The sequence below is a fragment of the Lemur catta genome, chromosome 8 (genome assembly GCF_020740605.2).
Source record: "Lemur catta isolate mLemCat1 chromosome 8, mLemCat1.pri, whole genome shotgun sequence".
Taxonomy (NCBI): domain Eukaryota; kingdom Metazoa; phylum Chordata; class Mammalia; order Primates; family Lemuridae; genus Lemur; species Lemur catta.
The window spans coordinates 100,477,020-100,500,265 of record NC_059135.1 but is presented as its reverse complement, the minus strand read 5'-3'; the positions used below and the strand labels follow the sequence as shown (position 1 = coordinate 100,500,265).

The 23,246-nt window shown below is 37.2% G+C and overlaps 1 protein-coding gene across 3 annotated transcripts in view; it reads right to left on the bottom strand.

The window, feature by feature from the left end:
* The window catches only part of UGGT1 (UDP-glucose glycoprotein glucosyltransferase 1), a 103,434-nt gene that overhangs the window by 37,207 nt on the left and 42,981 nt on the right, over positions 1-23,246 (bottom strand). For all 3 annotated transcript variants that reach the window (XM_045558868.1, XM_045558867.1, XM_045558866.1), the window contains 10 exons: positions 19,387-19,522; positions 16,889-17,020; positions 11,395-11,559; positions 8,507-8,627; positions 6,325-6,423; positions 5,521-5,544; positions 4,927-5,021; positions 2,919-3,125; positions 2,023-2,154; positions 1,286-1,416 (listed from right to left, as the gene is read on the bottom strand). In XM_045558868.1, the coding sequence (XP_045414824.1) occupies positions 1,286-1,416; positions 2,023-2,154; positions 2,919-3,125; positions 4,927-5,021; positions 5,521-5,544; positions 6,325-6,423; positions 8,507-8,627; positions 11,395-11,559; positions 16,889-17,020; positions 19,387-19,522 (1,242 nt within the window). The remainder of the gene's footprint in view (positions 1-1,285; positions 1,417-2,022; positions 2,155-2,918; positions 3,126-4,926; positions 5,022-5,520; positions 5,545-6,324; positions 6,424-8,506; positions 8,628-11,394; positions 11,560-16,888; positions 17,021-19,386; positions 19,523-23,246) is intronic.

Genomic DNA, 23,246 nt, shown 5'->3' with positions numbered 1-23,246 from the left:
CGCTGGGAAATAAAGGAATAGACACATTTAATCTGCCTTTCCTTTCCAAAATAAAACTTAATGATAACCAAATAGATAATGAGGGAAAGTATCTCTTTACATAAGTATTCCAGGTAATAAATAAACTAGCCTCTCTATTTCCGATATGTTTGAAATTTTCCAGATCAAAAGTTTAAAAAAAAAGAGAAAACTAATTCAGTTCTTTAAATATCAGCCTATGAAAATAAATTAGCTTGATGAAGGCTCTGCAGAATGCGCTGAGCTGGGCGGGCAACGACTGCCGGCGGGGAGGTGGGGTCACCTGAGCCAGAGCCCCCTCCTTGGCAGGGGCGTCCGGTACCTCCTCAGTGAGGCCGTGGCGCAGGGCAGAGAGACGCTGCACGGCCACCAGCCACAGCACCAGGATCAGTCTGGGGCTTTGGGTCCGCCATGCTCGGGCAGTGACGTGAGGTGGCCGGGGAGGGCGTTTGGGCAGGTCGGCCCTGGGGATGTTGCCTGCCCAAGTGATTCATCAGAGAGTGGCATGCTGTCCCGCCTGGGTGATTTGCTTTTCTACACCACTGCTGAGGGACAGGAACGAATCCCTATCCACAAGTTCACTACGGCACTGAAGGCCACCGGACTGCAGACTACAGATCCCCGGCTCCAGGACTGTGTGAGTCAGATGCACCACACGGTCCAAGAATCCAGCAATGGTGGCCTTTTAGACCGAGATCTCGTCCAAAAGTGAGGGCCCCAGAAACAAGGGCACTGCTCTCCAAACTGTTTGTGGACATAGACTATCAGAGCAAGGTGGAGGAATCTTGCGGATTGCATAGTTCAACCTTTCATTTTATCACTTATTATAATAAACAAGTAATACATCAGTACTCATTATAAAAGTTCAAATAATATAGAAATACAGGTTCTCCTTTCCCTCCCTACCCAAGCCCAGTCCCTTTTTCCCAAAAGTAAACATTGTTAACAGATTAGTGGGTATCTATAGTGTCCCATGTATTTACATACATATATGAATATATATAAATATACTTAGATGATTTAGGATTTTTAAAATATAAAGGTGACATGGTATACATCAAAAAAAAAAAAGAAAATAAATTAGCTTGCTTCAAGAGAAACATGAATTAAAAGGGCATTATTATATTTTGAAGTTGGAAATAAAACAAGTTGGGAGAGGTAGTATAAGTGACCAATATATAATCCTAACTTTGACCAATGAGGAAAATCCAATTACTACCAACCCCTGTGGTATGAGCTAATTAATTTCTTCTATGACAAAACTTACACATCTTCTTCTACCCGAAGCTGTTGAATATGAGATTTTATTTTCTGTCCTGAAGTTTTTAAGATGATGTTTTCTAGGAGGTGGAAATCGTCCTGGTTAAAGAGCTCACCGTCCTGCAGTGGCCCAATGATCTGTGGGAAGAGAAGCACAGGTGCTCAGAGCCGCAGGGCCGCTCCGGCCGCAGCCGTGAAGGAGCCTCGCCAGGCTGGCTCCACACCCATGCACCTTACAGACCGGGCACAGGTATGCTCTAAATAAAATCGGTGCAAAAATAAAACGAGAAGCCCAAAACAACTCAGTTGTTTGTTTACTTATTAATTCCTCAGGGACATAGAACATGGACTTGAACACTTCACCTTATTTTTACAGTGAGCAAACTCTGAAGTAAAATCAAATAGTAAGGTAGTTTTCATTAACTCTCACTGAATAAAAATAACACAGTCTACTTGGTATGTCAAAGGCCATGCTGACTTATGTTCTGAGAGTCACCGCACTCTGAACCCCTCCCACAGTGGCTGGATACAAACACAGCAGGAGGGCTCTGCCCAGGAACATTCATGTGAAAAAGCACACTTCCCTGGAAATAAAGCGCCAGAAACATCACAGGCACTTTGTAAGCCCTAATCACCTTTGAAAACAGAGTGGCTCTGACTGAAGGGTTTACTACTAGCTTCAGAGAAGAACGCTGCAATGCGTGCTCACTGGCCTAACGTGAAGTCACGTTCACAAATCCTCACCCTTCCATTGCTGACCACAGCCCTCTGTCCCTTCTTCAGCTTCAGAACATCCCTGCAGTACACGGCGTGAGACAAAATGAAATCCATTTTGGAAGACTCAAAGACCTCTTTAAAAAGACTGAAATCCATGCCCTAGGAGAGTAATCATTATTAAGGAAAAGTGATGATTATTAAGCAAACCATATAAATGAATCATCATAGTAAATAAACCATAAAATGCTCCTTTAATGGAAGGTAATAACTAAGTTTCATAATTAACATCATGATCTCTCCAGCTTCCATTCTCCCCCATCCCCCTTCTCTGCTTATAAAGTTACTGTTATTTCCTTTTCCTATTTTTTCAAGTGATTTGTAAAACTGGCACACTATTCTTCAGAATACCCTGAATCTGCATTTTTAAATCTTGTTAATTTTCAGTGACGGTCTTTTTTTCTAACTGAAACTTCAAGTACTATATACTCATCATTTTATAAGAAATTTTGACTATGAAACTCTGTCAAAAAATAAATAACATTATATAAATGAATAAACATGGGCTCATTTTGGAAATACATAAAGAACACATAAGCCTCTAACTCAAAGGTGACTCAAATTTCACTTTTTTGCTCTATAAACAAATCAAATATTGTCTGCCTTTAAAAAACTGTACAAAACAATGGCTCTGTACTTAAAACACACATTAAGTTATGTGCATCTTGAAACCTAGGCAAGTTTGGGGAATGTGACAGAATTATTTCTTGGAAAGATGTTTCAAAATTTAAAAAGAAAAAAATCCCGTGAAACTCAGAACTAAAATATCTAATCCTGATCATGAACAGGGCACGCTGGCACGAGGAATTGAACTTCTGTGGCAAATGACTTAACCAGGCAGCCTCACGAAAGGTGCAGAGACTTACCCCGACCGAGAACTCTGCGATGTCAGCTCCCGCAGCCAGGGCCTCTGCAGCCTCCTCCTTGGCCATTTTGGTGATGAAGTTCTTGGCAGAGTTGGAGGTCTGCGTTTGAAGAGCTGCCCAGATTGCTCTGGAGATCTGAGTGTTTTCATAGCTTATCTCTTCACTAGGATTATTGATCACGCTTATTCTAACATTGTTACTGGATTTCTGTTTACAAAATGGGAAATGAGAGTTAGATGGAAGATGTTTTGAAAAGTCTTCAGTAGTTCTCCTCTGCATTCAGAATGAAATTCAAATGCTACAGTCAAGCATTCAGACCCCTACATGAACTGGACCCGGCCTACCTTTCCTACTTCATTTCTTACCACACCTGGAAATACGGCACATATTACAGACCATTAGAATCCTATCTTCCCCCAAAACACTTTATAATCTAACACACATCATGCCTCACGCTGGCATGCTAACCCCAACTGCATTCCATCTTGACTCCTTTAAGTTCCAACCATTCTTCAGTGCTCTGCTCGAACCCTTCTTCATTCACATGGCCTTTCCAGATTCCTAGTAAAAATGAATCTTTCCCTGGGTGAACAGACAAGAATCCATGTGGAAGCATATGTCTGGGACCCATAAAGCAAAGAAAGGGTTTGTATCAAGAACATAAGCAGTACAAATTTATACTATGTGTATCAAAAGAGATGTATAAGAATATTCATGGCAGCATTCTTCATAATAACCCCAAATTAAAGCAACCCAATTACCCTTCAAATAGATTAAACAAACTAAACTTTGTGACACAGCCATATGATATAATACTATACAATGAAAAAGAACTAAATAGCATTAATTGTAACACCATGGATAAATCTCACAAAAAGTTGAGCAAAAAACACCAAATGCAAATGAATACATATTATAAGATCCCATTTAAATAATGTAAAAGACAGGCAAATCCATTCTGTGATGTGAGAGGAGGGGAGAGGGAGCAGGTAGTGACTAGGCACAAGCGGGGAGGGCTTTCCAGAATTTGATAACTATTTTTTTTTTTACCTGAATGGTGGTCACATCGGTATGTGCATTTTGTGACACTGTTATCCCTGTGATTTGTGCACTCCTTTGAACCTATATTGTACTTCAATTAAAATATTTATTTTAAAAATTCAACTCTCCTTCCCTGTTCTCCCACCCTACTACCATCTGAGTCTTTATCTGGTGGCATTAGAGTGCCTTTCACGTGTATCTATCACCCTTCACTAGAACTGCCCTGATCTAACTTTGAATCTACCATGGCATATCGTCCACTCACTTGGACAATAAAGGCACTCGGCACATTAGTAAAATTGAAATCACATGGATATTCCCTTATTTCAGTAAGTCTTCCTGTGCACAGGGTGGAAAAGGGACAAAAGGAGGGCTGTGATGTTTGGATGAAGCTGCAAATTGAAACAGCTCAGGAAAAAGAATTTGACATGTCATCCTCTGACAATGACACGCTATAGAAGAATCAATTTCTTCTCACTCACCATTGCCATTCACTCAATTCCTACTACTCACGTGCAGCATATCTTTCAGACCACCTAGGTGTGTCTTCTTCTGCATACCCGGATCTACGTCTACTACATGCACATTACTGTCCCTGTGTGCTGCTGCCCTCCTATCTGGACCTCTCAAGGTGAGGCCCCTGTCTCTCCCACACCACACACAGCACCATCGCTGCAGCACCTCTGCAGCAAGAATGTGAATGGTCGTGCAATAAAAACCAGCGTGTGATAAGGATCTCAACATTATTTTCTGTAAAAGTGCCTATTCCCTTAAATAAAGCCAGAATATTACAGTCTTTGATCTCTTTTCTTAGGAGCTGGTGGTTCTCTGAAGACACAATGCTCCTTTTCCTCAAGCACTAAGGAAGTAGGACTCCCAACTCCCACTAAACAATCACATCAGCACAGAGATACCCATGAAGATAACAGCCCCCAAACAAAAGTACAGAATGAAGTCATATACTTGCCTGATGTTTAATAGCATCATACAGTAACTGCCGTCCAAAAGGGCTATCAAAATCCCCAACAATCCAAAAAGTTACTGGCCTAATAAAAGAATCATCTATAGAAAAACAAAAATAACAAATTGAGCTGAAGGAAAAAAAGCACATTCTGTGTTCCAACACTGTTGTTATACCAAATAATTTCTGAAAACCATGCATAAAATAAGAAAATGACAAGTTTAATAAAGATACAAAGCAAAAGTAATAAAACTTTTCTACTAAAATGAAAGCAAGGGAACCTTCCATGTAAATGAATTACAAACTAGGAACATGCACTGATTAATTTTAGTCTGTGCATCTGTTAGCATGATGAAATGAAAAAGAGCCTTTGAACATGTGGGTAACATATTACAGTCTTTAATCATATTTGTAACTTTCTGAAAAATAATTCTATATAAACATTTATACAAAATTTATCTACATTGATATAGCATACTGTTACCCACAGGTTCCAGAAACATCACAATAAAGTGTAAATAAATTCTGAATTACAATGGTCTCTGAAACCACATAAGAGAATTAAGAAAAGGAACAGAACATTCTGAAGTTTTAAGTTACCATAGATTTCCTTGGAGGACATTCCTGGACAAAGATAAAGGGAAAAGAGTAAAAGAAAAGAAAATGTCATTTCTGTAAGTAATGTTAACAACTATAAGAGTCAAAAGTTACACAATGGCTAACATGGTCTACGCTTCTCTCTGCTGCCCAGTCCCATCAGCATTATAGTGCTGTCCCAGTAGCCCTCAGGGACAATTTCTTTGCGGAACCAAAAGGAGAAATTACCTGTACTTACATCTGTCTGGGAAACCAGAAGTCCTCTCTAGGAGAAGACCACAGTGGGGGTAAAATTAGCTGCCTTAAATGACAGCCAGTGCTTTTTAGAAAGGGTAATAAATGTTACTAGAGAAGAAAAGAATCCTTCTGCCATTAAAAGGGCATCATTTTACACAAACTTAGCCTAATTGAATAACTCTACACAAAAATCAGCTTTAAAAATTACACAAGGCTTTCCAGAACCAAGTTTATCTTACAAACCCTAAAATAAAATTAACCCTATATTGCCAATGAAGAGGCAAATCAAACCAATTTCCAACTCATGAACCCATTTTCACATCATAAATGTTTTTCCATTTTGAACCATGAAAGATTTTTCCTTTTGACTTTAATACCCAATACAAAAGTTATAAAAACACTTGAATTTTTATATAAAGAATTAAATTTTAAACAGGTATTTTATAGACTCAAAACATTATAAGAAATGATTAAAAAATTATGGAATCTCTTTCTCCAATAGACATTAAGATGAATTGTTTACAAATAAAAAAAAAATGTTGAATCCAAGAAAAGCCTCAAATGCATTACCTTTCTTTGTCAGATAGTTCATACTGTTGGCTATAGCAGCAGTCTTGCCTTGGGAATCCAAGACAGTAAATCTAGCATAATCATCCACAAAGAAGTTATCTAGGAGGAAAAAATTAAAATATATTTATATTTAAAATGCTTCAGTTCATATTAATATGTTAATATTCAATTGATAACCTGATTTGACCATAATATAAGATTTATAAAAATGCATAAGCGAAGCGTATTAAGTCTCATGGTTATTGAACACATTCACAGCATGGCTCCCCCCGACTAATCACGCTTTAAAGACACAAAGCTAGTAAACAACACATATCTCCCCCGTAGCTATCATATGCAGACATGTCAGTTAAATGGCTGAAATTCATACTATTCCCATTCCTGTCTCTCTACGATGGGAAAACAATCTCTTAAAGAGATCCCTTAACTTATCTCTCCCTGCCCTAGTCCATCCACTAGAGTAAGTTCTTTCCTATTCTATTCGGGAGAGGTGGGATAAAAGGGAGAAAAAATTTAAGAAAACTCTGATTTTTATTTTTCAAGTCTAACAAAATAACTTTTTAAAACCTTAATAGAAACAAAAGGCCATATTCACTCTTTTTAGATATGGATCTTCTCCAATGATTATTAGTTCCAAAGACAATGCTCTTATTAATCATTTCCCCTCAGATTACTCTTCCTAAAATTCCAGGTTCACAAAGTCATTCTCGTGCTCTAAACTACCCACTAATTTCTTCCTAGCTACAAAATGGTCTCCAGTATAAGGATCATAAACCCTCTATCTCTAGCATCTCCCCAGTCATAAGCATTAGCCCACCCTAATACAAACGTCACTCTTGTCATCACTGCCAAGCACAGCCTGCTGCCCACATACCCATCTATTCATCTGTGCACCCACTGGCCCATCTAGCCTTTCACTCAGCAATGCACACCAAGTGTAGATTAGGTTCCATTTTGAACCATGAAAGATTTTTCCTTTTGACTTTAATACCCAATATAAAATTTATAAAAACACTTGAATTTTTATACAAAGAATTAAATTTTTATATAAATTTTTATATTAAATTTTTATATAAAGAATTAAATCTACCAATTCAGGTAGATTAGAGATAGCACCAGAAGGTAACAACCATAAATAGACCTATATGTTCATTATACTCAACTATAACAACAAACACAATTGGTTACTACTCTACCATTACACATATCTTTTCATCTCCAGTGAGATTTCAAGGCAAATGATGACAGCCCCACTTCACTTCCAGGTTATTTGCTGAAAGGGCCTTCAGAGTCTCAATCGAAAGCACAAGGAACAAACTTGCACCTGGGCTTAGCACATCTAGCTCTATCTCTTAAAATGTATTCTAGTGGAAAACACCCAATGCCCAACAACTGAGGAATAGATACATGTGTACTATCCATACAATGGACTTCAAAAAGGAATGAAATATTGATATATACTACAACATGGGTGAACCTTAAAAATATGCTAAATCAAAGAAGCCAGGCACAAAAGGCTTCTAACTATATGGAATGTCTAGAATAGGCAAATCCATACAAACAGAAAGTAGATGAGTGGTTGCCAGGAGACAGGAGAAGGGAGAAATGGAGAGTGACTACTAACAGGTACCTGAGGTCTTTTGGGGGTGATGGTAATGTTCTAAAATTAGACAGTGGTGATGATAGCACAACTTTGAGAATATACTAAAAACCATTGAATTGTACACTTTGAAAGGTTGAATTTTATAGTATATACATTATAACTTGATGAAGCTGCAGTTTTTAAAAAAGGCATTCTTAGGTTCTCAGAGTGAAATTAACTGAGATATGTTGACATTATTGCTGACCGAGTCTACAATGAAGATGAAAAAAAGACAAGTGCTTCCTTGTAAGGAAGCCAAAAATCCAGGTCCATTCTTATCATCCATTGCCTGTTGAGGTAGCATTTACAAGGCAGTGAATATTTTTCAAAGTTTATAACATTTTACTAAGGAAGACTTTTCTTTAGGAGGAGCTCTTGTGAATTTAGAAGCTCATACTATGAATTCAAGGTGCAACAAGTTTAAACATAAAATTGTGCCACAATCTTGGGTTATCTTCTGAACATTACAATCCAATAAATGCAAAGATTCTGAAGCACAAATCAAAAAACAGCACAAAATTGGTCCGAAATGCTCCTTACTACTTGCTGTTAAATCCAGGTACTCTCGCTCAGCTGTCAAAATCCTGGAATTGATTCGTGGAACAACATTTGGCTGATTCATGATATACTCTACCACATCTTGATCATGGGACAGTTCACCCTACAGGAAAAAAAGAGAGAGGGCAGCAGTAAGTGAATTTTATCAATAAGGATTCATTAGGAATTTAAAAGTTATTAACTATAATAGCTTCTTATGTGTTGATAACAGCTAAAGACTAAGTGACCATGTTATAGGTCCCTGTCATTGCCAAGCACAGGCGGTTGCTTAAATACAGTATCTCTTCTCTGTCAACAATATGAGGCAGACATTGGACATTGCTTCTAGATTTTCACTGTCATGAAGAATGCTGCAGTGAATAGTCTAATGTGTACATCTTTTATACTAAGAATTGGAATTGTTGTGTCAAAGGGTAATGCACATTTTAAATATCGAACTAAATTCAAAATAGAAAGATATGTTATGCAGATGGTATGAAATTCAAATGTTTAAGGAGATATAAACAAGGGAAGCTTTCACCCACTTACTCCTCTTCCCTGCCACTCATGTTCTCTTCTGGAGACAGCTACTCTGTGTGTGTGTGCATATGTGTGTAGAAGAGCTAGATCAAAAGGCATGTACTTTAAATTTTTGACATTCATTTTAATGATGAGAAAGCTGAGGCACAGAAAGTTTAAATAACTTACTCAAAGTCACAGAGCTAATGTGAAGTGAATAAGAAAAAACAAATCCGTGTTTATTTGGTCTCTCCACAGACCATTATTTTTCCCCAGAAATAAGTAAGCTCCACAAATTACTTGAGAGTAAACATAAGGAGAAAGCCATCCTGAGACCTACTCATAGTTAGCTTCTTCCTAAAGGAGAAAGCCAAAGATCTCTCAGGAAGTTAATATACTTTGTAATAAAAATCACTCCCAACTTTGTTCAATCTCAGGCATCCAAGTGACCCTACATCTCCAGAATCAGAATTACTCTGATGGAAGGAAAAATCATGTATCATTTATTCTTCCCTTTAGTACATCTATTATAGTTGTACTTTTGGAAGGTGATCTCAGAGCCAAGTGTCAGTAACTATGGAAATCTGCAAATTTGTCATACTTAAAATATTTAATATAAAAGTATACTTTAAAGTCATTTCAAGAGAAAAACAGATGTCAATCAAGTAGGCCAGCTGTGGTGGCTCACATCTGTAATCCCAGCACTTTGGAAGGCCGAGGAGGGACGATCACCTGAGGCCATGAGTTTGAGACTAGCCTGGGCAACATAGCACAACCCTGTCTCTACAACACATGTATATAAAAAAATAAGGCTAGCCAGCCATCGTGGCACACGCCTATAGTCCTAGCTACTTCACAGACTAAGGCAGGAGGATTGCCTGAGCCCAGGAGTTCGAGGCTACAGTGACCGCACCACTACAATCTAGCCTAGGCAACATAGCAAGACTCTGTCTCCAAAAAAAAACAAAACAAAATAAAAAATAGATGTGAATCAAATATACACATTCCAGTCTAAATTATTCCAATTAGACACTGTTTGTGGTTACTTAATAATGAGCATATGAACCAACGACACAACTCAAAAGACTTACAAAGGTACTAGATGACTCACCGTGCATTTGTGCGCATGTATACAACTTTGGCCACTATTATCAATCTGAATTGATTCCAATTAGAAGCCTATGTAGCTAAGGGACGGCAATTTGGCAACATCCATCAAAATTTTAAAGTACATACCTTTTGATCCAGGTCTTCTATATACACAGGCTTATAATGGTGCTTGGTGCTTATCAGTGCCAATGGGGAATTACTACTATTCAGTGGGCAGGCAGGCAGTTTGGAATGATGAAAAAGTTCTAGAGATGGATAGTGGTGGTGGTTGCACAAGACTTTGAAAGTACTAAATGCCATTGAATTATACACTTAAAATGGTTAAAACGGTAAATTTTATGTTTTGTATGTTTTACCACAATAAAAGTTTAAAAATATATGTATTTCTGCTTAGGGTTCCTACTATATCAAGGTTATTTAGTATTTAAAATAACATTTGAGAGTGACATTCAGCAGAAATGACAGAGTAAAGACCTCTGAAAATTTTCTCTTCCAACAAAACATAAAGAACACTGGAAAAAAATGGTCAAAATCAACTTATCCAAAACTCTGGAAATTAACCAAAAGATTTCAAAATTCCAAGAGAATTTTATTCAAGAAAAGTCTGAATCTTGATAGGAAAGTGACCTAGCCACATGATTAGAGGGTTGGGATTCTGAGTACCATGATATCAGACTAACCTCATCAAATTCTATGTATATGAAATGTCCAGAACAGGCAAATTCATAGAGACAGAAAGTAGGTTTGTGGTTGCCAGTTGCTGGGGGTAAGGTAAAATGGGGAGTAACTGTCAGCGGATATGGGGTTTCTTTGAGGGGTGATGATAATGTTCTGAAATTAGAGGCAGTAGTTATGTAACTCTGTATATAGTAAAAACCACTTAATCATACACTTTAAAAGGTTGAGCTTTATGGTATATGAATTATATCTCAACAACTACATATTAAATATTTATACATAAATGAAAAAATTTGAGTCTTTCAAAGTGAAAATTTCTTACAAATAGATGTTTCTTAGAAGTGTTTATAATTTTTAAAATAAACATTTAATCCTGAAAGCAATAAAATTTAGCTGTTTCAACTGCAATATACAGAAGTTTTATGAATATTTTCAACATAGTGGGACTTGCTAGGAGTCAGCAACAAATTACTAGCAGCACATAGAAAACAGCAATGCTTAAAGAACTTTATTGCCTACTACAGAGGCTAAAAAAATGTAAGCACACTGTTCTCTTTCAAAATCAGCCTTGAAATGTCACTCACCAGATACACTGCTCTTTGGAAGAAGGTTGTGGTCTCCAGGATTTTGTGCATCGTGATGGTTTCCAACTCATCAGGATCTAGCTGTTCCCTTTCCAAAGGCATTCCATTGAACAGAACAACAGGCAAGGGACTGACTCCAGTCTGTTCATAGTAGCCTCTTGCTTCCTAAAACACAATGGACCACAAAAACAGAGTATTTTTGCTGTTCATGTGACAAATGTAACAAAGCATATTTTCCTTACATGCCTATTCTAACAAGAAAAAAAATCAATAGAAATATGGTAAAGAAGAAATAACTAAAGTTTTTGGTTTGTTTGTTTTTTTTTTAAAACAGAAGCTGGTGAGATAGTGTGTGCCTGTAGTCCCAGCTACTCTGGGGGCTGAGATGGGAGGAGCACTTGATTCCAGGAGTTCAAGGCTGCAGTGTGCTACAACTGTGCCTGTGAATAGCCACTGCGCATTCAAGCCTGGGCAACACAGTAAGACCGTTGACTCTTACAAAAAAAAAGAAAAGTGACATCAGAGTTAATATTGTACTAAGTAAATTTGATAAATTACTGAGTTTTCATAAAACCACAAAACATTGCAAATTAGGAAATGGTTTGTATGTGTATATGTGTGTGTGTATGTGTGCACTGGACAATAGAACTTTCTGCAATGATATGGAAATATTCTATCTGTGCTGCCTAGTACAGTAGCCACATGTGGCTATTTGATCACTTGAAATCTAGCTACTGCGACTAACTAAATCTTTAATTTTCTTTAATTTTAGTTAAATTTCATTAAAAACCCCACATGTGGCTAGGGCTACCATAATGAGCTGCATAGCTATAGACTGCCATAAATTAATAGTGCTCTTGGATAGAAAGCCTGAGATAAAATATTTCCACCTAGTTCTAAATAACAAAGAAAAAATTCCATATCACTAACAAAGAAATTGTACCTGTAGAAAACAAAACAAGGTCTATAGGAAAACAGTGCTCAAAAACTGCTCTAATATATATTAAGCCTAATCTTTTCCCTTCTCCCAAACAAAAGCGTTCATTGGCAGGAAAATGCCAGAGCAACAAAATGACAATGATTAATATATCTGAGATGGATGCTTTCTGACTGTCAACACAGATACCGTTCTCTCAGACTAACCTTACAGAGTAAAAACCGTATTACTACCCAAGATGTAAAAAGGATTACTTTAAAAATTCTTGTTAAACACTCTGTAACTGATATTTTCTGAAAATGGCAAGATTATTTATAATCTTTTTTTAGATAGCACAAGTAGAAAAGCACTTCAATTGGGGAACTGAAAGCTGTCATCAGTAAAAGACTGCTAATAGTTTGTAATCAGATCTAGCCACAGTAATAAACGATGGCACAGACTTAACTGATAGACCATAAGATGGCACTATAAAAGGCCTTCTAGGTTGATTGCAGCATTTCTCTATATTACTGTTTAAATTTTAAAATTATACACTTCTAAAACTCTTACTTATTAATTCTGTTCTTAAGACTCAACAATTTGATAGATATCCATAAAAACTCAATTTTAATCTAATTTGAGTTTTGAAAATCACCTCCTTCAACCAATCAAAACAAAACAAAACAAAACAAAAAACTCACGTTATGTCTCTAAGTGACAGTAAGAAATAAGGAACATTACTTTTCTCTGGAAATGGCAACTGAGTGAAAGTCAGGAGGGAGTGGGCAGTGTTTTGACTATAATCGTCCTCTTTTTTTACCACTTGTAAATAGTTTACAAGACCAAATAACACAATACAGCCCAAACATCAAAGAACAAAACTTAAAAATCACATGTGCAGGCCAGGTCTGATGGTTCACTCCTATAATCCCAGCACTCTGGGAAGCTGAAGTGGGAGAATTGCTTGAGGCCAGAAGTTCGAGTCCAACCTGGGCAATATAGCGAGACCCTGTCTCCACAAAAATTTTTAAAAAAATTAGCCAGGTGTGGTAGTGTGTGCCTATAGTCCCAGCTACCTGGGAGGCTGAGGCAGGAGGGCCACCTGAGCCCAGAAGTTTGATGCTACAGTAAGCTATGATCATGCCACTGCTCTACAACCTAGGCCCTGGTTGATAGAGTGAGCCCTCATCTTTCTAAAAAACAAAACAAAACAAAAATTACATGTGCAAATTTTCTGTTAAATAGAAATAAATAACAAATATTAATTTCAAGCAGTTTTATACTAAGCCACTAAGAAACAATAATTGAGATTAATTAAGGACTCAGGGTTAACATGCTAAATACAAAACGTTCACATGTGTAAGTTAGAACTTTTCCTAATGCTATTATCTTATTGGTTTGAAAAATATAAATATACACCTATCACTGTATATTCTCTTCAGTTTAAAATGTCTACTTTAATTGTATTGCCTACTTTTAGAAATAATTACTTCTTTAAAATATCAGACACAGAAGATACCATAGCTTCAGGTTTGTAACAAAAGGCACAGATATTTTTAAGTACAATGACATTTGTTAAAAGCATCCATTTTTCCTAAAAATAACCATTTCAAAAGAATCCATTCTTTTAAGCTTTATCGTGTGGGGCTAAAGTCCTTGTGGTTTAAAAATCTTGGCCAGGTGTGATGGCTCAAGCCTGTAATCCTAGCACTTTGGAAGGCTGAAGCAGGAGTACCCCTGAGGCCAGGAGCTCTAGACCAGCCTGGGCAACATTGCGAGCCTCCATCTCTATAAATAAAATAAAAATTAGCTGAGTGTGGTGGCACGCCCCTTTAGTCCTAGCTACTTGAGAGGCTGAGGCAAGAGGATCACCTGAGCCCAGGAGTTTGAGGCTGCAGTGAGCTATGATCACACCACTACACTCTAGCCTGGGAGAAAGAGCAAGATCCTGTCCCACCTCCCACCCCACCCCCAAAAACTCTTATTTATAGTCATTAGATTCTTAGGACTTCTGGGATCCTCTCAACATCCTTGCCTTGAGACTACTTCTACTCAAATAGCTAGGAAATTAAATGTCTTAAATACAAAATTTTAAATATAAAATCTGTTTGTATAAGGAAGGGCCACTAGAAATTGGCCATGTCTAGGAAATCACTATGGAGCTCCTTTTGATGATACTCCCTAAGCTATACTCCCATTCGATTCTTCAGCAGAATCAAGATTTTGATATATGTAAAAATACCCTTTTCCCCAATTTGTCCACTCTATTCAATATGTTTCAAGCAAATACTTTTGATATAGCAATCATCCATAATAAAAGGCTACTTGTACTCTTTCTTCAATAAGAGAAAATTAAGCATTTTTCAATTGTGAAATATGAAAAAATTCCATGAATTTCCTCAAATCATTAGTATTCTCAAAGTGGCCCTCTTTTTCTTTTATTTCATTTATTCTTTTTCTACAGAGCACTGTTCTTGCTGCTTATGCCAATCTGAATTTAAAAAGAATCACTCATCATCCATATCAATATTAGTTTATTTAAAAATAAGCACCACATGTACTCACCATCAAATTGGTTTCACTGATCATCACCTAAGAGCACATTTAGGAATAACACTGATCGAGTGTCGGGCAGACGTGGGTGGGGGAGGGGATGGGTGTATACATACATAGTGAGTGCAACGCGCACTGTCTAGGGGATGGACACATCTGAAGCTCTGACGGGGCGGGGCAAGGCCAATATACATAACCTAAACTTTTGTACCCCCACAAATATGCTGAAATAAGAAAAAAAAAAAAATCCAGAAAAGGTTAAGTGACTAAACAGGAAGCTACAATATAATAATGGAATCATTCACAGGCTACACGGAGTAGATCTCATTACCAACTTCAATTCCAAGCTTGACTTGGTACAACTTAAAACAAACAGATTTAACACTGAAGTACAGATTCAGAAACAAGAAAGAGAATGAAGGCAGGCAAGTTGGCATCCACTCAGATCTTCTAGCTCCTGGTATGAACTGACCTTTCCAAAAGGATTAGCATAGAGCCAGTATTTCACTTAGTCTTACACTCAATATCAATTTACATACATAATAAACCTTTGTCCCTCCACAAACGTGAATTCACAGGGTAGGCAGGTGTTATTGCCTCCAGGAAGCCTTCCACAGTCACCTTGTTCCACACTGGCAGAGCCGCGATCCCGGCACTGAGCCTGCAACCAACACCATGCTGCTCTCGTTTGTCTGTCTCCACCAGCGAAGCTGTGTGAGCTACCAGAACACAGGCAACTACCCAAGTATCAAGGCTGGCACAGTTGCCCAATACTTTTGTAAGTACTTTAAAATTAAAATTTTATTCCTTATTCCAAAGTAGTTCAGAATTTCCTTAGTTGTTGTGTTTTTGTCTTGCTAAGTAGTATCTTGTTGAGTCCCTTTAAAACCTTGATCAACTTACAGTAGCAGATCTCTTGACCAATCTCAACTGTCTAATTTACCCAGTTAATAAATACCAGCTTATTAAAGGATGCTGAACACTCACACAGATGAGTTCTCTCTAGAATGCCCATATACTTTTGCTCTCCTTAGTTAAGCTATATGCTTTACCAAGGATCAGCTGTGTCTGTTACCAAACAAACCACTTTTGTTAGTGAAATAACATAATTTAATATTACGTAAAGCAATAAAATATGAGTATGAAAAGAAAAAGTTGTTCTTCCCACAAAGACAAATTGAATGAAAACTCAATAAGGTGAGAGGCTAAAACCAGCTGATGCTGAATTGGGTATAGGTCAAACAGCTACACAAGACTTGGGAGGGAGATTATAAAAATCTAGAAGGATTCTGTATTCAGATGAAAGAGAACTTATAAACAATTCATTCTGAGTATGGTTTATAAAGGAATGATAGCTCAGATTTCCAAACAGAAGAACCAAAGGCCTTATCCTTCATTTGAAATAAAAAAAAAGTTACTAAATAAATATACTTTTCTGTTTTAAATCAAAATGTTTCCAAAATATATTTTTATTCCTTGCTTTAACAAAATTTTTTTAAAAAACCAACTTCTTCCTGCTTGCAATAGGTAAAGGTCCTTTGCTGTATTTTATCCTCACAAAAGAAACCCACAATCTTTATATTAAAAATTTGAAATGTTCTCTCATTATACCCTTATTACTATACTTTGCCACTCTGTTCATTACATTTCTTTATTTCCATCTTTAGCCTAAATAACTAAGTAAAGCCAATATGATATACATTAAGCTGCACATCATATCCTGGCTCTATACTTCTAATAGATTTAATCCAGAACAATACTCACACAAGTTCTGCCATTGCACTGTGAAAAAGAAACTGTTGTCAATTTAATAGTTAATATGCAAGTTAAAAGTTGGTGATATCTTCATAAAACTGAAATTAAAACTTTTTCAAATACTGAAGAGTGATCTGTTTCTAATGTTAAGTAGTGAAACTCTTTCACCACCACCGCCACCACCCCCAGTATTAATAAAAGCTCCAAAGAAGGGGAGGAAAGGACCATACAGTGTTGCAGTCAAATGAGAAGTGCCACAGTATTGTTTACCTTTCGATTTTGATCGTAAGCAGAATCAATCCCCAAAATGCTATTCACTTCGACATATGGATATTTCTTCTTGAGGACACTGACCACATGTTCAACTTTCATTTTTTCTCCGGTTCTCACCTTGTTATAGATCTAAAGAAAGAAAAACCATGTAACCAACTACACTTTTAAGTTCAAATTTCAAAGAGTTCATTATAAAATACTTCTGAATGTAGAGAAAATACGACTATTTTTCTTAAAAGGTCAAATTGGGACATGCTAGCAATTTTCCCTTTTCCATATAACTTATTAAGATGACTCCTTAGGTTAGAAACTAAATAGTCTTAAAAAGACTCAATCAGTTCATAGTCATGGTAAGCCCCAAATACAAAAATGTATTAAGAAAAACCTGAATAGGCCTGGCGCAGTGACTCACACCTGTAATCCTAGCACTCTGGGAGGCCGAGGCAGGAGGAACGTTCGAGCTCAGGAGTTCGAGACCAGCCTGAGCAAGAGCAAGACCCCATCTCTACTAAAAATAGAAAAAATTAGCCAGGCATGGTGGCAAGTGCCTGTAGTCCCAGCTACTCGGGAGGCTGAGGCAGAAGGATCGCTTGAGCCCAGGAGTTTGAGGTTGCTGTGAGCTAGGCTGACGCCACAGCACTCTAGCCCAAGCGAAGGAGCAAGACTCTGTCTCAAAAAAAAAAAAAAAAGAGAGAAAGAAAGAAAAGAAAAGAAAAAGAAAAAGAAAAATCTGAATACTTATAAGTAATCCTTGAAATAAAAACTCACATCCATGATGTTTAGGGGGGGAAGTTGCAAAACATGTATGACATAATCTGCTTTTTAAAAACTGACCAAAAACAAATAAACAAAACTGTATCTATCTATCTATCTATCTATCTATATACAGTTAAGTATCTAGAAGGATACAAGGCAACCTTTTAATGGTGCCTACCTTTAAGGACAATTAGGGAAGAGAGAATGTGAGACAGAGAAATTTTAAATTGACATTAATATTATTTGAATTTTTTATAGTGAGCGTTCATTACTTTTGCAATGAAAAATAAATAAAAAGAAAGGAAAACTCATACTTTCCTTTCCTTCATACACATATCTATGGGAGGAGGATAAACTTTAAAAAGTTAGTTTTAAAATACTTATTATTCTGAATGACTTCTTTTGAACCTATTTCATTCTCCATAGCCCTGTTGATAACTACCTTCCCCATGATTTCTCAAGAAGATCACAGCAACAGCTCATCAACTAATCCTGCCACTTTCTTTGCCCTTCCTCAGCTCCATCTCCATACACTGCAGCAGAATGAGTTTCAGATGCAAGACTGACCCTGAGTTCTGGATACCCCAGCTGTCTAGCTTACAATGGCCTCAAGGACACGGCTCCCCCACTTCCACCTTGCTCTCACAATCCTCTGCTCAAGCCACACTAACAACCTGGACTCACTACCTCTGACTTGCAGCCGTGTCCGACGACTCCCATGCTTCTGCCTAGATGCAGGTGGGACAACTTTCCATTCCACAAAAATGCCCTCGACCATCCCCCAGGGAGGGGTGAGGTCCTTGTGCAGCCACAGATAATTGTGCTTTCCACGCTGCAGAACATCTGTTTGAGTGTATGCTCCCACTAGGCCGTAAGTTTTGTGGATAGGGACGAGGCTTACTATTCTCTGTGATCTTTCCCCCACACAAAAAGCTAGTACCAGGCCTGGCACACAGTGGGCCTTCAGTAAATGTTAGCCAAATAAATAAATGAACATTCTCACTAACAAAAAATGCTCCAAACGAATCTCTCCACAATAAATATAACATACATAATAAATAGAAGAATAACATCATGTTTAGGGGTAAAATTGGTTAAAATCAATTACTTGAAACATGATTTTTTAAAATACTTGCCATTAATCTGTAAACTGTCACTTATAAAGCTGTTTATACTCAAAAATAGAAAGAAAAAAAAAGACAACAAGGTGAATTCTTTGAACTTGAGCAAGTAAATGCCTTAAATATATACATAAATCAGGGCATTTCAAAGTTTCCAGTAAAAATGGAAAAACCAGACTGTAAGTAAGAATTCTATGACTGGAATATTAAACTAAATCCTAATCAAAAAATCATATGATGGCCCGGTCCCTCCCCTCCCCTTCTCCAAAAAAAAAAAAAAAATCATATGATAGTCTGAAAGGAAAAAAAGACTTTTTTGAACAAGTAGAGAACATCACATTTACCAAAAGCCATTAACTAGTGATTTCAAATCACCAAAGGGCAGAAGATTAAGATATACTGGTTCTCCTAAGGAATCTTAGCAGAAATTGCAGCAATCTATTATTAACATTAATGAATCAATAAAGTAAAGGCAAACCCTAAAATATAATATACAGTCTGTGCAAATAATTTACTCACTTTGCCTTTTTAGAGAAATATAGAATCCTCTTAACATACATAGTTTTCTAGAGCAAGTTAGATTTCAAAAATTATTTGCCATTTGGAACACAAACATACATGTGTCAGAGCTTGGAAGGCATGATAATCATCCACTTCTTGGGCAACATAATTATACGCTCTAAGAACAGCCACTCCAGCATCTTGCATCCCATCAACATCTTCAGAGTCATTAACCACAAAGATAAAACCAATTCTGGAGGAAGAGAGAAAAAAAAAAAAGAAACATCTCAAAGAATACAACCAGTTATAAGGAATGGTACTTACACCTGTCTCATATATTGTGGCTAATAGAGAACAACTATCCTTAACTGAAAAGCATAGTTCACATCCTACTCTAACAGGGTTGTTGACAAAGGTATACATACATCACAAAATAAAAAAACAGGTTCTCAAACCTGGCTTAGACTTTTCCCCTGTTAAAGCAAGCCGTTTCTACATCACGAAAAGATTCTTTTAGTGACACGAAGAGCACTGCTATAGTTTTAGAAGATTCTGTTCCATTTTTAAACAAAAATTAGGAGAAATAAGAATTTTCAGACTATAAAATTTAACAGAAAAGGAGGGATTTTGAGATTTAACACAGGCAATATGAGAATCATAGGTAAAAGATAAGCAAAAAAATATTTATAATTGTCCTACAACAAAACACTATAACCAAGGATAAAGTTTATTAACTTTTAAAATTTAAAATAAAGGAATAAACCACGAAGAGATACCATTATACATCTACAGATTGGTGGCAAAAAAAAGTCTTACAAAAGCAATTCAATGGACAAAGAATAGTGTTTTCAATAAATGGTGTTGGAATAGCTGGACATCCACTAGCAAAATAATAAATCTATTTACAAACCTTATACCCTTCACAAACATTAAAGTAGATCACAGACCAAAATGTAAAACACAAAACTACAAAATTCCAAAGAAAACAGAGAAGAAAATTTATGTTATGTTGGGTTTGGCAAAGATATGTTAGATCTGAAAGCATGATCCATGAAGGACAAAACTGGTAAGTTGGGCTTCATTAAAATTAAAAATGTCTGCCCTGTAAAGGATACTATTAAGAAAATGAATGGGCCAGACGCGGTGGCTCACACTTATAATCCTAGCACTCTGGGAGGCCGAGGCAGGTGGATGGTTTGAGCTCAGGAGTTCGAGATCAGCCTGAGCAAGAGCGAGACTCCGTCTCTACTAAAATAGAAAGAAATTATATGGACAACTAAAAATATATGCAGAAAAAATTAGCCGGGCATGGTGGCGCATGCCTGTAGTCCCAGCTACTCTGGAGGCTGAGGCAGGAGGATCACTCGAGCCCAGGAGTTTGAGGTTGCTGTGAGCTAGGCTGACGCCACAGCACTCTAGCCTGGGCAACAGAGCAAGACTCTGTCTCAAAAAAAAAAAAAAAAAGAAAGTGAATGGATAAGCCACAGATTGGCAGAAAATCTTTGCAAAACATCCATCTGATAAAGGACTGAAATACAAAATATACAATGAACTCTTAAAACTCAACAATAAGAAAATAAACAACCAAATTAAAAAATGGGCCAAATATCTGAGCAGACACTTCACCAAACAAGACAGATGCTAAATAAGTAAATGCTAAACATCACATGTCATTAGTGAACTGCAAATGAAAATAACAACAACATACCGCTCACTACACACATATTAGAATGGCCAAAATCCAAAACACTGACAACACCAAGTGCTGGTGAGGATGTGGAGCAACAGGAACTCTCATTCACTACTGGTGGGAATGCAAAATGGTGCAGCCACTTTGGAAGACAGTTTGGCAGTTTCTTACAAAACTAAGCATACTCTTCCACACGATGCAGCAATTGTGCTCCTCAGGATTTACCCAAAGGAGATGAAGAACTTATGGCCATACAAAAATCTGCACCAGGATGTTTACAGCAGCTTTACTCATAAGAGCCAAAACTCGAAGGCAACCAAAATGTCCTTCAGCAAGTGGATGGTTAAATAAATGGTCATACATCCATATAATGGAATTTTATATAGTGATAAAAGGAAATGAGCTATCAAACCATGAAAAGACACAGAGGAACCTTAAATGCACATTGCTAAGTGAAAGAAGCCAATCTGAAAAGGCTATATACTGTATGATTACAACTACATAGCATTATGGAAAAGACAAAACTAGAAAGACAGTAGAAGATCAGTGGTTGCCAAAGATTTAGGAGAAGGAAGGAAGAGACAAAGAGGTACAGTACAGGAGATTTTTAGGGTAGTGAAACTAATCCGTATTAAATTGTATTATAACGTGAATATTCAACATCTGTAAATGCCCACAGCATATGCAACACAAACACTCAATGTTGATGTAAACTATGGAGTTCAATTAATGATAATGTATCAGCGTGGCTCTAAAAAACTATAGTCTGTTAATTTAAAAAAATGAAGGGGCCAGGCACGGTAGCTTATGCCTGCAATCCCAGTTCTCTGGGAGGCCGAAGCAGAAGGATTGCTTGAAGTCAGGAGTTCTAGACCACCCTGGGCAACACAGTAAAAAAATTTTTTAAAAATTAGCCATGCATGATGGCATATGCCTATAGTCCTAGCTAATGAGGAGGCTGAGGCAGGAGGACCTCTTGAGCCCAGGAGTTCAAGGTTACAGTGAGCTATGATCGGGCCACTGCACTCCAGCCTGGGTGACAGAGCAAGGCCCTGTCTCTAAAAAATATATAAAAATAAAAATAAAGAGAGGTTATAGCCTAAAAATAGAAGAAAATATAAACAGATATATGTCAAACATGAAACTGTTAATACCAGTTAGCTCTAGGGAGGTATGTGTAGAGTGTGTATATTTGTGGATGAGGATGGGTAGACGGTTCATTTTTAGATAAAAATTGTCTCTGTTTTTTAAAATCCCACTTATGACAGAAATCATATATGATAGGCTATGGGTGGAAAGGACCAAATATTCTTAAACAAACATAAGAGCTAAAAACTAATCAGATCATCAGAACCTTATCTCCTTGCAAACTAATTACCCTTTCCCAAGATTCTAATTTCTAAAAAGAGCATCAGAGTTTTTCTGTTAGCTAAGCCAGAAACTCCAGACTTTTATTTCTCCTGGGCCCAGTCCCTCACTAAGTATCACGAGGGAGTCCCTCAGATGTGTGCTCCTGCCCACAGCCCCTGCCAACACAGCACAGCAGCTCATACACAGAATGAAAGAACAGCCTGTCTGCCTAGGTCCTCCACCAGCCATGCACATGTTTCTCTGCTGCCTAAGGTATCAAGGCCTTCTTGTCACCTGTCTTTGCAATCTGAAGACCACATACCTTCTTCTTGTCCCTCAATACAATTCAATAAATATTTAATTAGTGCCAACTGTGTACCATGGCCACCTTCTGTGCTCTTATAGTTCTCTTTTAGTCAAAACATAGCTCTGGCTATAACTGTGTTATGTATTCTTTCATCTAACCAGATGTATTCATGTCTTATAAGTTTCACTGAATAAAAAAGCTCTGCTTTTCCAGCTATCAAAACCCTCTATCTTCCTCAAAGCCTATCTGAAATCCGCCTTCTTCATAAAACCGTTGTGCTTCCTAAATATCGCCGTCAACAATTTTTTGTTTCCCTGAAATTTCAAAGCACTTATAACTAGTGGGACATAACCTAGCACTTGATCAAGTATCATCTTACAGTGTCTGAAAATATGCAAAGGATTTTTTCTAAGAAGGTAAGAATATGGCTTATATATCATCCATAGCATGTAGCTCAGTGCTGGGCATGGAACACATAGTAATATTTATTGTCTAAAGAGTTCTTTTCTTTATTTTCATGTTTTCTAAGAATTCAAATTTCATCAACATGTAAAAGTATCAGTATTACTCAGAATGTAAGTGAAAAATATCTTAGCACTTATATGTAAAACATTAAAAAAAAGGAACAGT